Genomic DNA, 15,242 nt, shown 5'->3' on the forward strand with positions numbered 1-15,242 from the left:
GTACCCTGCCTGGACCAGGGGGCAGACAGACAGACTGGGAACTCAGCTGCCTTGGGTGCCTCATAGATGAGTACCCAAGTCCAAGTATCTTCTCAGTTCTTTAACCTTTTATTTCCTTGTAAAAAGGTGTAGTATGTACACATTGATTATTCTTCTGGTTCACCTATTTCTAGGACCCCAGTATGAAATTAAACTTTTTCCTCTTGTTAATCTGTCTTTTATTAATGTAACTATCAGACCAGCCAAAGAATCCAGAAAGGGAAGAAGGGAAATTTTTCTCCCCTATACCTGACTGCTTACCTTCCTAAAGAAGGGGGGGCATGTACCCTTCCCCTCTCACCTGCCCCCCCCCCAGCCAGCCAGGGGTATGCAAATTCTACTCTCCAAGTTCTCCTTACCCTGGGGGTCCCATCCCTATGTCCTGGGGCTCAGCCAAATAAGCATGAGCTTGCTTTTTTCTCTTTTGACACTCCTGGGCAGCTGGACTGATGCAGGGTTCTTACCACACACAGGGCTGGTTTCCCCATGCTGACAGCACCACAGTCATGTATTTACTGGATGTGCAAATAAAGCTATTAGTGATGCTTCATGAACTTTCCATCAAGTGTGTACCACACAAGACAGACAAATATTCTGGGTTGGGATGTTTTGGGCACTTAATTGTGAGAATAAGTCAATGGATTTCAAAACTATTGAAAATGTCAGGATTTGGAGACCGGAATCAATACATTCTTAACAGCTTAAAAACAAGATACAGAGGTGCTTCCTAACGGGGCTATAACAACTGATAAGCTGGGCAAAGTGAAATTTGTGAAATGTGGCTGCCATGTGATTGCATTATAGAAGTTACAGTTTAAGTCACAGTGCATTAAAGTCTAAGTAATTAGCTGCTAAGATGAATATTCATCTTTGTGGTATAGACCCCTTTTCCCCACCAGGCATATGACAAGCATTTTAAAGCACTTTAGTCACAGAAGCAAATGTCAGTGGATCACCCTAGCTATTTAGGAAGTGGGTTGTTTTTCCTTACTGGAGACCACTTGTCTCATTCCTTTGAGCACAAAAGCTCTAGAACAAAACATCTAATACGCTAGCTCAGAAGGACCGCTCTGTGGGAGAGCGGCTGCACCCCCGCGTGTCCAGCAGGGGGCTCGGAAAACAAAGCCAAGGTTTCAGGTTTGTGTAGACTATCACCCACCGCCAGAGGGCTCAGCGGGTAAGTGCAGGTCTCAAGAAGCCCAAGTGCCACAGAACCTGGGGTGGAGTTAAGGGAGGATAGGGAGTTGGGGGGAGTTGGGGGGAAGGGCGGGGGGGGAGGGGGTTAGCCGGTACCTGGTTGCGAACATGGCTCTTAGGGACGAGAAGGTCGCGGCGTCTTCTTTCAAAGCCTTCAGTTCGTTCCTCAGCTTCGTCATCGTTTCAGTCACCATCGCCTTTTCATTTTCGTATTTGTTCTTGAGGTTCGCCAGGGCCACCTCCGCCGTCTAGGGCAGAGAAACCACCGCGCTTAAATGACATCCTGGACCCCGCCGCGAATCTGCCCGTAGCCTCCACGCGCGCCCTTCACCCGCGAGGGCTGGGCTGGTCTGGCTACCCCGGCCGCACACCGGCTCTCTGCGCACCGCACCCGCCGGCTCTTCTTTACGGTTTAAGTGCGCGGTGAATTTGCCCCCAGACAGCTGAGCCCTAAGTCCGGAGCAGGAGCTCGGTGATCAGAGCAGGTGGAGGGATACTTAATGTAGGGTGGGGAGTGGGACTTTCAGACCAGAAAGGGAGCCAAGAGGAAGCCTGATGATCCAAGGAGAATGTCAGCAAAAAGAAGCGAGTGAAGAAGCAGTTTTCACTGACACATGATAAAGCTCAAATACTCTGTGTGCCCTGGGCTCTGTGGGCCTGAAGTGGACAAGCCATTGCTCTGGTAACAGACTGTACACCCGTGTCTAAGGGCCAGTGAACAAAGAGCCAGTCTTTGCCTGGGTCTTTGTATATGCTTCCTCAAACTGAGGAATGAGAGTGAAACTTAATTTCTCATCACCTAAGAAAGCAGGGATGACAAAGTATGCATTATAAGTATTGAATTTGGAGTGTTCGCATGCCCAAAGTTCTTAGAATGAATGGTGTGTCAAATTGACAGCTAGTCTGACACAGAGTAGGATACAAAGCACATATAGTAGGGAGCAAAAAATAATAGGCATGAGATCCATGCATTTCTGGGGGCTACCTGCTGTATCTGGAGCTCCCAGAATGAGCCTGGAAGCCAGATGGAAATGGTGTTTTTGCAAACTGTCAACTACACCTTTCAAAGCACATAAAATATGTGACACTAACCAACAGTCCCTTATGGATGAAAACGAAGATCTATTACTAGTGAGGTTTCTCAGGAAAGTGACTCTGCTTTTTGACATTTTCTTCTGTGCCGGTAAAGGACAGATTCAACTTTCGGGTGCAGAGTGCCAGCATCTAGAAAGATGACATCCCCTTTCCATCAGGACAATGCTGGGGTGGAGCAGGGACATTAGTTAGCGTCTTGATCCCAAACCCCTCTTAGGGACTGAATTCAAATCCAGGTTAAAATGAAAAGCCACCCTATAAAATACTTTGATATGTGTGTGGTGCTGTGAGTCAGTGGGGTCTTCAGGAAAATGAGAGATGCAGAAAATGACCCAGAACACAGGAAGTGACCTGGGAAGGGGGGAGAAGGGATGGCAGTTGTTTGTTAAAAGTTTAGACAGATATTCATTTAGAACAGAGCGAAGTTCCAGTTGTGAACATGTGATGCGACATATTTATTACACAGAGATGTATGCTCCATTGTCTGAGGGGAGCGGGAGGGTTGGCAGGAGAGTTGGCAGGAGACCTGGAACAGAAGCATAAGGTCATTGACTATGCATGAGAAGTGCCCCGAGGGTGCAGCTTTGTTGGGAGATTTGTTTGTCCACAGCTGCACACGGCTTTCTCAGAAGTCAGTCTTTCCAAGCATCTGTGACCTAGCAGGTCTTTGGGCTTCTGCCCATCCCACATCCTCACCCCTCCCCCTGCTAAGCTGACCTTCCAAATACAAATATCTGTAGTCAGAGGCCTTCACAGTCATCCATGGAATGTACTACCCTCCTCTGTGCCCACTACCCACTGATCCTTCACAATGGAAGGAGCTCCTCTTCTGGAAAACAGCTCTTTACCATTTAAGGACGGACTCATATAGAATTGTTTCTGTGTAGCATCTTCTAATATTTCTAGGAAACATTAGCCATTTGCCTGCCTCCAATGTTCCCAAGCTTGATAGCATGTGTGACATAAACTGGGGTCATCTGTTTTGATTCTGACACTCCCCTGCTCTGTGAGCCCTCTTCTGGAAGGCAGGGAACATGTATTACACTTATAAATCTTTAGCAACTGGTGCAGCTTAGTGCAGGGAAGACACTTTACTAACACTTGCTTACTTCATCAGGAGATACCATGCCTACAAAAAAAAACTTCCTGGATTATATTAAAAGATGCAGGGAGAATGGACAAGGTCTGTTTTTTTAAAGGAAGGCTTGCCTCTCCTCTATGCCACAGAATTCTCATCTTAGCCTTAATAATTAACATCCTACCATCTTTAAACATAATGGATGTTCACTGGGACATACTTGAAGCTATTTATAGCACATAAGCAAGTTGCAAGGCCCGCCATCGCAGAGATGCTAAATGAATGCAGTGTTAGAGAATGTCAAATAAATGCCATGCTTCACCAGCTGCCAGGGCTGTGACTAGAATACAAAGCAAATGACACCACAACCTACTGCGACAATAAAGCAATCCAGCAGGGCTCTGCTCAAGCCTGAATTTCTCTGACACTGTTTTCACCACTTGCAAGGAATGACTCACCCTGTCCTGTAAAAGCCAGAACCAGAACTCCTCCTGGAGACCTGTTACTTGTTACCTTGTGGTTGGTGCAAATCTACACCTACGTCTCAACCGTGTGTCTTGACACTTCAGAGCTCCAGGAATCCAGACTGTCAGTGGAATGTGGGCCTTCCGGAAGCAGTCCAAGGACTGATTTGGATGTCTTTTTATATATATATAAAAGATTTATTTATTTATGCATTCAGAATACTGCTGGCTGGGGTACAGGCCAGCAGTGCAGGGGTGGTAAGAGGATTCACCATACCAAGTGGGGAGCAGAACAGGCAGACTGATGAAATGCACTGCTGAGGGGAGTAGCGGGCAGGTCAGGAAAAGTCTGCCATGCCATATGGGTCACCTCCCTGCTTGGGGATGGAAGCGGCTATGGCCAGCTTCATAGTGTGCACTTTAACACACTGTGCCACCAGGGAGGGCCCTGATTTGAATGTCTTGATGGAGACCTAGACACATGCCCTTGAGCAAGGGCATGTATGCCTCATTGGCTATGCTGGGGGTTATTTATAGACAAAGCCTGGGATCTCCAGGTGGAGCAAATTTATGATAGTTTGTGAGAATTAGTTCTGACCTCAAATTGGAGTCAGATCTCTATGAAATTTTTCATTCATCCTAATCTTTTCTATGTCCCTGAAGTGAATGGCACAAAATAAGGTCCCATTTTGCACTTAGGTTCTGATCAAGCATGTTTATAGAACAAACATTATTACTATCTGTGGTCCTCCAAATTACTGGGTTGCCAAAATGCATTATTACATAGAAAACATAGAAAAAGATGCCATGACTTTTTGGACAACCCAATGGAACAGTAGATTTATGGAAGCTAAAGATAAAGTGCTAAAAAACACCACAGTAGATGACCTTGTTATAGGTGGGGGGAGGAGGGTGAAGGGATTCTCCCCAGAAAAAGTCAAAAGGAGAAGGAAATCTGAATGGGGCAGCTGCACTCAAGCTTTCACACAGGCATTCCCAGGGAGGTAATGGGTATGTCTATGTATCAACAGCCTTTATCCAGCACCCTCTCAAATGTATTTTTCTTGGCTCACTTTTCAGAAAAACTCAAGAGAGGTTAAAATATTTCCCTGCCTTTCTTTCAGAGCACTCCCACCCAAGTAAAGCTCCAAGTGGAAAATAAAATCAGGATCAAGAAGATCTAGGAGCAGATCAGTGCAGTCAGATCCTGGTGTCCCAAAGTACTCCAGAAAGATAAGCTGTGTGGTCGGGGAAGCGTCTCTGCTACCTAATCGTTGGCCCAGGTAAATTAACATCCCAGTGGGGCCTAAATTTCAGATTGGTGGTTACTGACAGAGCTGGTATAGCTCTCCCTCTCTCTCCATCCCTCCCTCTCCTATCTTTTTCTACATGGTTCCTCTCTGCCTGCCAGGGTGTCTTTCCTGCAGCATCTCCCTGAGGCTAGCTGTCATATCAACTTATTTCCACCGATCTATCTTCTCTTTCCACCTGCAATGACTGTTGGCTCCAGCAAAGTCCCCCTGAACAGCCTCGTATGCATCTGCACAGATCTCCTCCTTATCCCTGCTCTAACTTCCTCATCTTTGCCTCCACCAAGTGAGCACAGCTATTCTCCTACATCATCCATTCACTTAAAGTGACTCCATTCTCATGTCACACTAGAACATGGTCTGTTCCTCCACTGACCAGACCAAGAATCTGAACTGTCATCCTCCATGCATCAAGAAATAAACCAGTTCAGGAAGCATCTGCTAGCAGGGGCTGTTAGGGGAATGAGATCACCTGTTTGTTAGCTTTTAACACTGCTCTCAATGTGGCTATCTGCTCCCGTTTGGTGCTCAGCAGAGACTTGAGCTTAAGGATCTCTTCCATTAAGGCTTCCTTGTCCTTGTCAATCATGGGGGCCAGTTCCCGTGCTGCTGCCCTTTGACGAGACAGTTGCAAGGATCGATCCACAGCTTTTTGTAGATGCTTGATTTGGTCCCGAATTATGGCATTGAGGTTGTAGATATTCATTGGCTCTTTGCGGATATCACTTGTGTCCAATACTGGAGATGATGGTGGGGCAGTAATAACAGGAGAGATGGTGGGGGTCTTGGTTGGACTTGGCTCTTTGCTGGCCTCTGTGTTTTCTTTTGACACAGGTTCAGATGAGGTCCTTGTTTCTACGGGGGATGACACACCCCGCCTGGCTAACCGTGGAGACAACAGTCCCCTTGGGTCATCAGGCCCTTTCAGGCTGCCACTGCGGGTGACTCTGCTCTGCCTGTAGTAGTCCAGCATGACCCTGTTAGGGGTTTCATTGTTACACAAACACACATGGTGGTAAAGCTGAGCAAGTTCCTCACTAAATGTCACCAACTCATCCTGGGCGGTGTTGAGTGTATTGTGATTTTCGTTGGCAATGCTGGTCATCTTTTGCAACTCCTTCTCTATGTGGGCCATCTTCTCACCACTTTCCTTGGTGGTCTTCTCGAGGCTTGTCACCTGCTCATCATACATCTGGATCTTACTCTCATACTTGGTCTTCTCTTCTGTGTAGTTTTCTACTGACTTATTGTATTTCTCTTTTAAGGCCTTAATCTCAGCTTTCAAGTCAATAACCTCTGTCACCGCCACCCGGTATTTGCACTCCAAGATTTCTAAGCCATTGATGTCTACCTCATAGTCGTGGGCCTCCTCCCCAGAGTCCCGGCCCTTCTCCCCATCCAGCTCTGCCTTGAGCTCCCTGCTGCTCTGCAAGCTCCTCATGGCATTGACATGCTCTGTAAGCAGGTGCACCCGCTCATGCTGCTCCGTCAGTGCCCCCTTGGTGTGCTCCAGCTGCGTCTGTGACTCCTGGAGATTGGCAAGGAGAATAGCCTTTTCCCGCTCTACCTGCAAAGACAAAAGAGAGCTCTGAATGACTCCAATGCAAGGCACTAGTGAGTTCAACCCATCACAGTTGGGAGCACATACATTTAAAGAAATGGCAGCAGAGCCAGAGTCCCCATTATTTGAAATTGAATTGGAATGTGTTTTCTTACTTGAGCAGTTCCAGTAAGTCAATCGATCTAAAAGTACATCATTCTAAGAGAATTAAGCTATGCATATTTACCCATCCAGATTCTCATGCATTATACACAGGGGCTCATGAAACTTGAATGTTATTCAAACATTCTTACTTTTTAAAAATCAATTCACAATAAATTTATTTCACATAAAAGAAAAGGCTTGCCAATATTGAAAAATTCAGTAGAAAACGGAATTGCTTTAACTTGGAGCTCAAAAGTGTAAGGTGATTAGTGATTCTTCAGGAGGAAAAATTTTGTAAAAAATATGTTGCCATAAGGGCCTAGCATAGATTCTGTAATGAAATATTCACCATATAACATTAGTGGCAGAAACGTCAGTTTCTGATGACTGGTGTTGTCAGTCTCTTAAGATATTAACAGGGAAGAAACTCAAACTTATTGTTATTTTTTAACACCTTATATATTTCAAGAGCCTGGCCAGTGAGTCAGCTCTGCTCCTTAGTTCACACAATTTTAAGAAGCTGTCACAAGTTACCTACAAATCATCCTTTACTTCTCAGAAAAGTTCAACTTGAAGTCAGGTTTAAAATCTAAGACTCTAACTGCTAAATAATGCTGAGAATCTTAACCATGCCCTTAAAAAACAGCATATAATATTAGACATGCATCCAATGTATCAGCTAGTAATACAACAGTCAGAGCATATAAAGTTTTAGAGATAAGAGATTCAAATCATTTCAATTCCTTGAGTCCAAAACAGGAATTTTAAAAGTCAGCAATACATCTGACTACCATGAGAGTTTTGTTATAACATAGGTGATAAGTATTATGGTACACTGAAAAATATTCAGGTGTCTCATGAAAGTACTTCTCATGAAACATAGGTATATAAGAAACTGTAATCAAGAATTTAAGGATCCACTTCCCCTCCTCCACATGGGTAATAACTATTATAAATTGAGAGTTTTTACATGTCTGTAATGCAAACATTTTCAACAAATAATATTGTTGAAAGCATTCTGGACAAGGTAATAGGCTGTTCATGTCACTCTGCATGGGTGTCTTTCTTCTTTTTAAACAAAACATCATCAAATCTGCTTTAAAGATAACAAAATTGATGTTGAGTGTCTTTATACCTAAAGGAAGGGACCAATTCAAACATCCCTACTTCTCTAGCTCACACATTATATCACAAGTTACTAATGAGAAGAGGCAGGATCAAACTACTCTTGACAATCTTTTACAAAGACATAAAACTTTAGCTGTGTTCCTAATATTTAGATTATAGTGCAATAGGTATAGTGGAATTGCTGTTTTTCCATGTCTCTATATATTTATAACTAACAGGAAGAGGACTTTTTTCAGTGCTCTTGCAAAAAAAAAAAAATGAAATATCGCAGAGCAACTGTAATTTTCTCCACTAATTGCTAATTTTGTTTTGCATGGTTCCAGCTCAACAATCCTTTTTCTTGGCCAGCATGACCAGACAAACCAAGAGTTCTCTGCATAATATGATCATGTATACTAGACCTTCAAGTATACTTTGTTATTGTAACTTGTTTAGAGACCTTTAAGTTCTAGCCTTAATTTTATAACTATAGTTACCCATCTCTGAGACAAGGACATATACCACAATCGACATAAATGGCTGCAGAGACCAAATGTTCCAAAAGAATAATACTGTGTGTGGAAACAGACAGGTAGGCCACAGCACCAAATCTTGGCACCCATGAGCATTTGACTGTGATGCCGGGCAAAGACATAATAATCAATAAATGAGCAGAACAATGGCTGATCACCAGGTGACCATCAAGGGAAACAGTGGAGTCCACGCTTAAGATAGCACATTGTTAGCTGTTGTTAATGTCTGCTTAGCTGTGGTCCAGGTCCAGGACCCAAATGTTTCTACACGGCAGGTACATCTCTTTGCACAAATCTGTATGAACACAACTGACTCTTTCATGGCAGAGTCAAGAGAAATTTGAATACAAATGCTCGTAGCTGTGTTTCATTTGGTAGAACATAGTGTATCCCCATAGCTAGAGCTGGATGGACTCATCTGGAATAGAGGAAGAGCATTTTAAGTGAGAAACGCAGGTAATTATGTAATATGGTATCTGATGAAAAACCAAGTCATCTGAATTTGTGATAAAGGAGATGGAGACTTGCCAATATTCTCCCATGAATTACACACAGTCTTAGTTGAAATGGATTACTTCAGGAGTTGATTTTTTTTTTTTACTTCCTCTTAAAAATTAAGTGAATTTGCTCTGGATGGTCTGAATATCATCTGATTAGTATCCATGAATTACAACAAATAATGCTATTTCCAAAAAATCCTGTCATAGGAAAAGTTTTGGATAAGGTAAAAATTGGACCAGAGCAAAGTGTACTGACTATGTCTTAAGCTCGTTTTAGAGGTAAGACAGTAAGGATGAGTGAGTTTTCAATCTGCACTCTGCCAGCTGAGATATAACATAAACATTTGCTAGTCCTAAAAGGACAATTCCATTGTGTTTTTCATGATGGCACCCCCCAGAAGGAGTCAAATGGAACAGCATCCTAGTAATCATGGATTCTTTCATAAAACCCTAGTATTATATTTTCACTCAGCTATTGAAACTTAGCACAAATGCTAAGCTGCATTTGTGGTTACACTAATGCACTATTCTTTGAGTTAAATACAAAGCACTTCAAAGATGAAAATTACTATACATCTTAAGGTGGCTATTTTAATCTCCATTTGTAAAGAATTTATCCAAGAGAGAATTGCTGAGTTAATTATCTTCAGCAGTGGCTAAGAATAGTTGCCTTATTTCTCTTCCTGCAATCTTTACCTTTCATCTAGAATGTAGAAATTTATTTTCCATGAAAGGGCTTGGTTGTTTGACCAGAAAACTTTCACCTTTGCGCAATGTAAAAGCTGCTGTAAAAACAATCCCTGTGCACGTATGCAGTCTCTCTGATTACTGCTGCCATTACCCACAGGACTTTGTTTTGATTTTACTAAATGTTTACTTTTCCAATAAACACACTTACACTTGAGTGACTGGGGTGGTTTTCAGGGCTACAGGTCAACAAGCAGAAGTGAGAATCATTATTCTTCACCCACCTGGAGTGAAGCAGCTCTGGGAGTGCCTATTTGTGTCTTGACCAAAGAGAACTATGAAGGAAGAGCAAGAGAGTGAAGAGATACACCAGGGGAGGGGATCCAGCCCTTGGACAAGAAAGGAATGTATTCCGAAGAATGGTTTAAAACAAAATCCCTGATCTCTCTTCCCTTTCCCCACCACCCTGTCTCTCTCTGCAGACATGCTCACACATACACACAAAATCCAAAAGCCAGTCAACTACACAAACACTAGAAGGGGAAGGACCTTTTCCAACTCAATCTGTGAGGCCAGTGTTCCTCTAGTACCAGAACCAAAGACAGCACAAGACATAAAAGCTACAAATATTGAATATCTCTAGTGAATATAGACACAAAGATTCTCCACAAAAGACTAGTAAATTGAATCTAGTACACTCAAAAAACATTAGACAGCATGGCTAAGTGGAATTTGTCCCAGTACATGAGTTGTTTTGAGATCCCAAACCCAAACAATGAAATATATTGAAAAGACTACAGGACAAAACCCACATGATTACCCTACTAGATCCAGAAAATACATCTGACAAAAATTCATTACCCCTTCATGAAGAAAGTAGTCAACAATCTAAAAAGAGAAGGAACTTTCTGAACCCAATGCAGTCCGTCAATAAAACACCCACAGGTAGTGGCTTCCTGGGGAAAGGCACGATACTTCCATCTAACACCAGAGCAAGACTAGAGTGACTGCTCCTGACACTGTCATTCGGGGCTGCACTGAACTTTTCAGCCAGGCAACTAAGCTACAACCAGAGTACTGATGGGAGTGTGGAGAAATCAGATTTCTTTACACTGCTGGGGAAATGTAAAATGGTGAAGCTGCTGTAGAAAACAGCCTGACAGTCCCTCAGAAGGGAAAGAGTTTCCATATGACTCAGCAACTCCACTCTGAGGTACAGATCCGGGAGAATTAAAGGGCATGTGCTCACAAGTAAAGATGAGTGAATTTTCATGACAGTATTCACTGAAACAGCTCAAAAGGGGATGCGACCCAAATGTCCATCAACTGATGAATGGCTAAACAAAATGTGGCATGCTGTGCTATGGAATATTAGATAGCCATGAAAAGGAGCTAAGACTTATGTATTCATCAGGGATAAGTCTGGGTAAGCACACGCTAAGTGAAAGAAGCCAGACAAAGGCTACACATCACATGATTCCAGGGATATGAGAGGTCCAGAACAGGCAAATTTATGGAGACAGATAATCAGTTGCCTGGGCCAATGGGCTTGGGGACTGAATGTTAATGGATGTGGAGTTTGTTTTTGGGGGGTGAAGACTTTCTGAAATTGACAGTGTTGATATTTGCACAAGATTGTAAATATACTAAAGCCATAAATTACTCCATATAGCCCACCCATTTAAAGAGAATAATTTGTGACTACAGATACTCATTTTTATGTTTACTGATACTCATTTTTATGTTTACAGAGCAGAGAAAGTCAGGCTTCTGAGAAATGTAAGTACTTGCCTAGAAAGGCAGTCTCTGTGAAGTCTGTAACAGCTTAATTACTTGAGTTGTCAACTGTCAAGGAGGAATGGGTTTTTGTGACTTAAAAGTGACACAAGCCAGGAACTGGCCCATCTTGCTGGAAATAATTTTATCCCATGGATATGTTGAGTCTCTGTTAAGCAGAGATAATACCTTCTTTAAACAAAAGGCACAACCAGTTGTGCCTCTGTTTCCTAGCTAGATATATTTTGCCTTAATCTCTTACAAAACATTTAACAAGTTGATTTGTTACAGGGGAGCTAAATTTCCCCTTTGACAGAATAAACTGAATACAACATGAGTTTTTATTCCTTCCTCATCTTTGAGGACAGAAAACAGAGCTAATGTTTGATACTTATAATTCCTAATGTTTCTATTTCATTTACTTATTTATTCTTAATTGATTTCTTCTCTCTCTCTTTGCATAGAACTTATTTATTCTTAATTGATTTCTCTCTCTCTCTCTTTGCATAGAACTGTGGTGCAATGCAGATGTGTGTGTGTTCTGACAGGATTTCCCAGAGACAAAGCAGAGTAGGGAGCAGAACAGGTGGGACAGAGGTCTGCTGCACCCATGTGGGTCAGCTCCCTGGCCTAGGATCTAACTCAGGCCATAGTGGTGACAGCACTGAAACAATCCCTAGGCCACGAGTGAGGCCCCACTGTTCCCATTTTATAGAAATAGTCATGCTTTTTTGTTACATGTGAAATTCTATATCCAGTGTGACATTAAAAAAGAAGTTCCCTACTGCCCAGCATGACTCTCTGTGACATGGAGTCACACAGAGGTCATTTATCAGAGGTGAAAATTTCAGCCCGGCCACAGAGAGTCCTTTAAGTAATTCAGTTTCCCCAGACAGGATCTACTTATTTTCATTCTAAGAAAATTAATTAAGGTAACTTGGCTGTCAGTGGGAAATGTAATTATGATCTATTAGAAATAACTGAGTCTTGAGGGCACCAAAAAGTCAAAATAATTTACCCAAGAATATCCTGGAATTTTCTCTTCATGAACAAAGAATGATACTAATGGAGTCACCCTCAAGGACTCTTATCAAATTTATAGGGACTCTTTGATCAGTAAAATGTGTTTTCCTATATATATTTCCATGTGCCTGTATTTATTCATGTGCCTGTGTTAGGATGAAGAGAGCCAAGTGTGACAGAACTCAAAATACTTCTGTAATTTACTCCACACCCAAGGGAAAAACCCAGCTCTGTAACATGTTCACATCAGTTTGCTATGGGGTTGTGAGACCCCCCATTTAGTTATCAGCCCCCCATCAGGGATACACCCACTAAAAAGCCCTCCTAGGATAGAGCCTGTAGTAGCTAGAGGAAGAGACCTGTCTTTCTTCCATAATTCCATCAATGACATGGTCTCTAAATTCACTGGTCCCCTAAATTATCCCCTTTATGAATGAACCTCAGAGAATCAAAGCCACTTATCCAACATTCTTGAAACCCAGGCAGAAACAGAGACACATTTTCCCCCTTTCTTTCTAGAACCAGATTAAGTAAGCACCCCTGGATGGGGAAACACATTTCAGGTACACAGCGGGAGCCTTGCTAGATCAGACGTTGGGCTCCATGTCCTGTTCTCAAAGGCTGTCTTCCTCCTGGTAGGTAAAGCTTTACAACCCAGACTCTTGTCACTGGGCACCCGGCCCCAGCTCTAGCCCTCAGCACCAACTGTCCATCTGGGTTGAGCATGGGTGTTAGACCTGAACACATGCGGCTCTGTCTCAGATGCAGAGTCTTGCACCCAAAAGAAACCTTAAGCAACAATTAACTGAAAATACAAATAATCACTCTTAAGTTCTGAGATTAGAAGTAGAGGCCCCCAAATTGGGGAATGCCCAACAGCACACTATGCTTCCCAGGCCCAGAATATAAACCCTGCCAAGCGGTGGCATTCAGCTGCCCTGAGCACGCCGAGCACAAGGCCCCGGCTCCCAGGGCCCTTCCTGGTCTATTTTCCCTCAGTGTGAAGACTCACACATTTCCCTACAGAAATGCCAGCACCCTCGGGTCACCCTTGGGACCCTGAGGCCCTTGCGGCTATGTCCACATGCACAGGGCACACATGCTGTGTCCACTTCCTAAGGACTGAATGCTGACTTCCAAAACACCAGGCCCAAGCATGGCCTGGTGGTCTATTACTGCACTTCACTGCAGCCAGGGCCCCAAGTCCTGTTTGCAGCAGAACTATCATAGTACTTTCAAGCCTCACCAAAGCAAAGCCAATTGTGTTCATTTCTAGCACTGCCCCGTAAGAGTTTAAGCCAACGGGAAACCCAGCTAAGGAAAAACTGAGAAACCGTTAAGCAGAAACACAAAGCTGTAATCTATCATTTGAATGAGATAACATTCTGATAATGCTTTTTGAAAACACTGATTGTCAGAAGACACTTACTTTGTCAAAGACAAATTTAGAAGCTGGCCGCCAGCCGCTCCTAGTTCAGCCTGCTTCCCACAAAGGACCCTGGAGCAAACTCTAGGACTTATGGCCTGGTCCCAGCTCCACACCAACTGTACATTCATAGTAAGACCCAGTGGAGGACAGAGAGGTATACCGCTCTCCTGCAGGCGAGGGACAGGCGGGGTGGTAGTCTCCTTACCCTAATATATATATGGCTGAATAAATAACATCCCCTTTCAATCTTCTCACCTCAAGGTGAGACCTGACCTTCCTGTATTCCCACCAGTGATCTCATTTCCCTCTTGAGGTGCTGACCTAGAGCTAATCCTCCACCAGTAACTGTTAAGATAATAACACCAGCTAAGCCAAAAGTCCTCGTAAGGCAAAGGTGTGTGGCGCCAGGAGAGTGAGCACCATCCATAACCCCAAGTTCTTTCTGCTGAGAACCTGCCGACCTGCACCCCACTCTCCAGGCAAACCTGTCCGCCTGCACCACCTGCACCACCTGTACACTGCCCCCTCCCCAACCCATCCATCTGCATCACTTGCACAGCAGCCCCTAAGAACCTGGCCACCTGCACCCTGGCCCCCTAAAGAGCTGAGCCAGCCTCCATGGCAAGCAGATTCCAACGTGTCACCCATGGAAGCCCCCTGTAATGGGGGCCTCAGGTACCCCTTCTTCAGGTGCCATTAGCAACTGGGTTAAGGGTTGGTGAGAGGCGAGACTTCAAGCTAGAATGGCATTTGATGATGCTGTGAGGCTCAGGGTCGGGCTTCACCTGACATCAGGTATGAGATTCCCATGGGGCATCCCAAGCTGGCACAGAAACAGGAAGCGCTGGCTGCAGGCTCACACCTCCCATGTATTTTGAGTCAAAGGGCACCCTGGCTATTTTGTATATAAGAAAGCACTTCAGTCCTTTGAAGGCTTAAAGTACTGTTGTGAAAAGAAACCAATATTCTGGAAGATGCCTGTGATGGAAGAGTTCGTTTTCTATTACTTTGTTTGCACATAAAGTGTGGGAGTTCTTTGGTCAGAGATGCCTTGGGGCACCAGTGGTTGAGTCACTCCTGTCTTTGCTGGAAACCTCAGGCAACCTCTTTCTCGCAGCCTGGAAGGGAGACTCCTCCATTTCTCTTCAGTGGAGACTGTCCAAAAACACTGCCCATTCCACGAGGCTAGTAGAAGACACACTTCAAAGCTGGAACCCCACAGCCAGGATAAGAAATCCCACCCTCTGGCTGCAGCAGGTTAAAGCACAGCACTGAGAAGCTAAAGCCACTTCCGCATGA

General features: G+C 43.9%; 1 protein-coding gene across 9 annotated transcripts in view; it reads right to left on the bottom strand.

Moving 5' to 3' along the window:
• Nucleotides 1-15,242, bottom strand: part of BICD1 (bicaudal D homolog 1 (Drosophila)) — a 143,162-nt gene that overhangs the window by 33,141 nt on the left and 94,779 nt on the right. For all 9 annotated transcript variants that reach the window (XR_001146288.1, XR_001146289.1, XM_012735291.1 and 6 more), the window contains exons 5-6: nt 5,656-6,750; nt 1,333-1,484 (exon numbers count right to left, since the gene is read on the bottom strand). Coding sequence is in view for 7 of the 9 variants with exons in the window: in XM_012735291.1 (XP_012590745.1) it covers nt 1,333-1,484; nt 5,656-6,750 (1,247 nt within the window). In the remaining 2 variants the exon portion in view is untranslated. The remainder of the gene's footprint in view (nt 1-1,332; nt 1,485-5,655; nt 6,751-15,242) is intronic.

The sequence above is a fragment of the Condylura cristata genome, unplaced genomic scaffold (assembly GCF_000260355.1).
Source record: "Condylura cristata isolate star-nosed mole 26May11 unplaced genomic scaffold, ConCri1.0 scaffold00004, whole genome shotgun sequence".
NCBI lineage: Eukaryota > Metazoa > Chordata > Mammalia > Eulipotyphla > Talpidae > Condylura > Condylura cristata.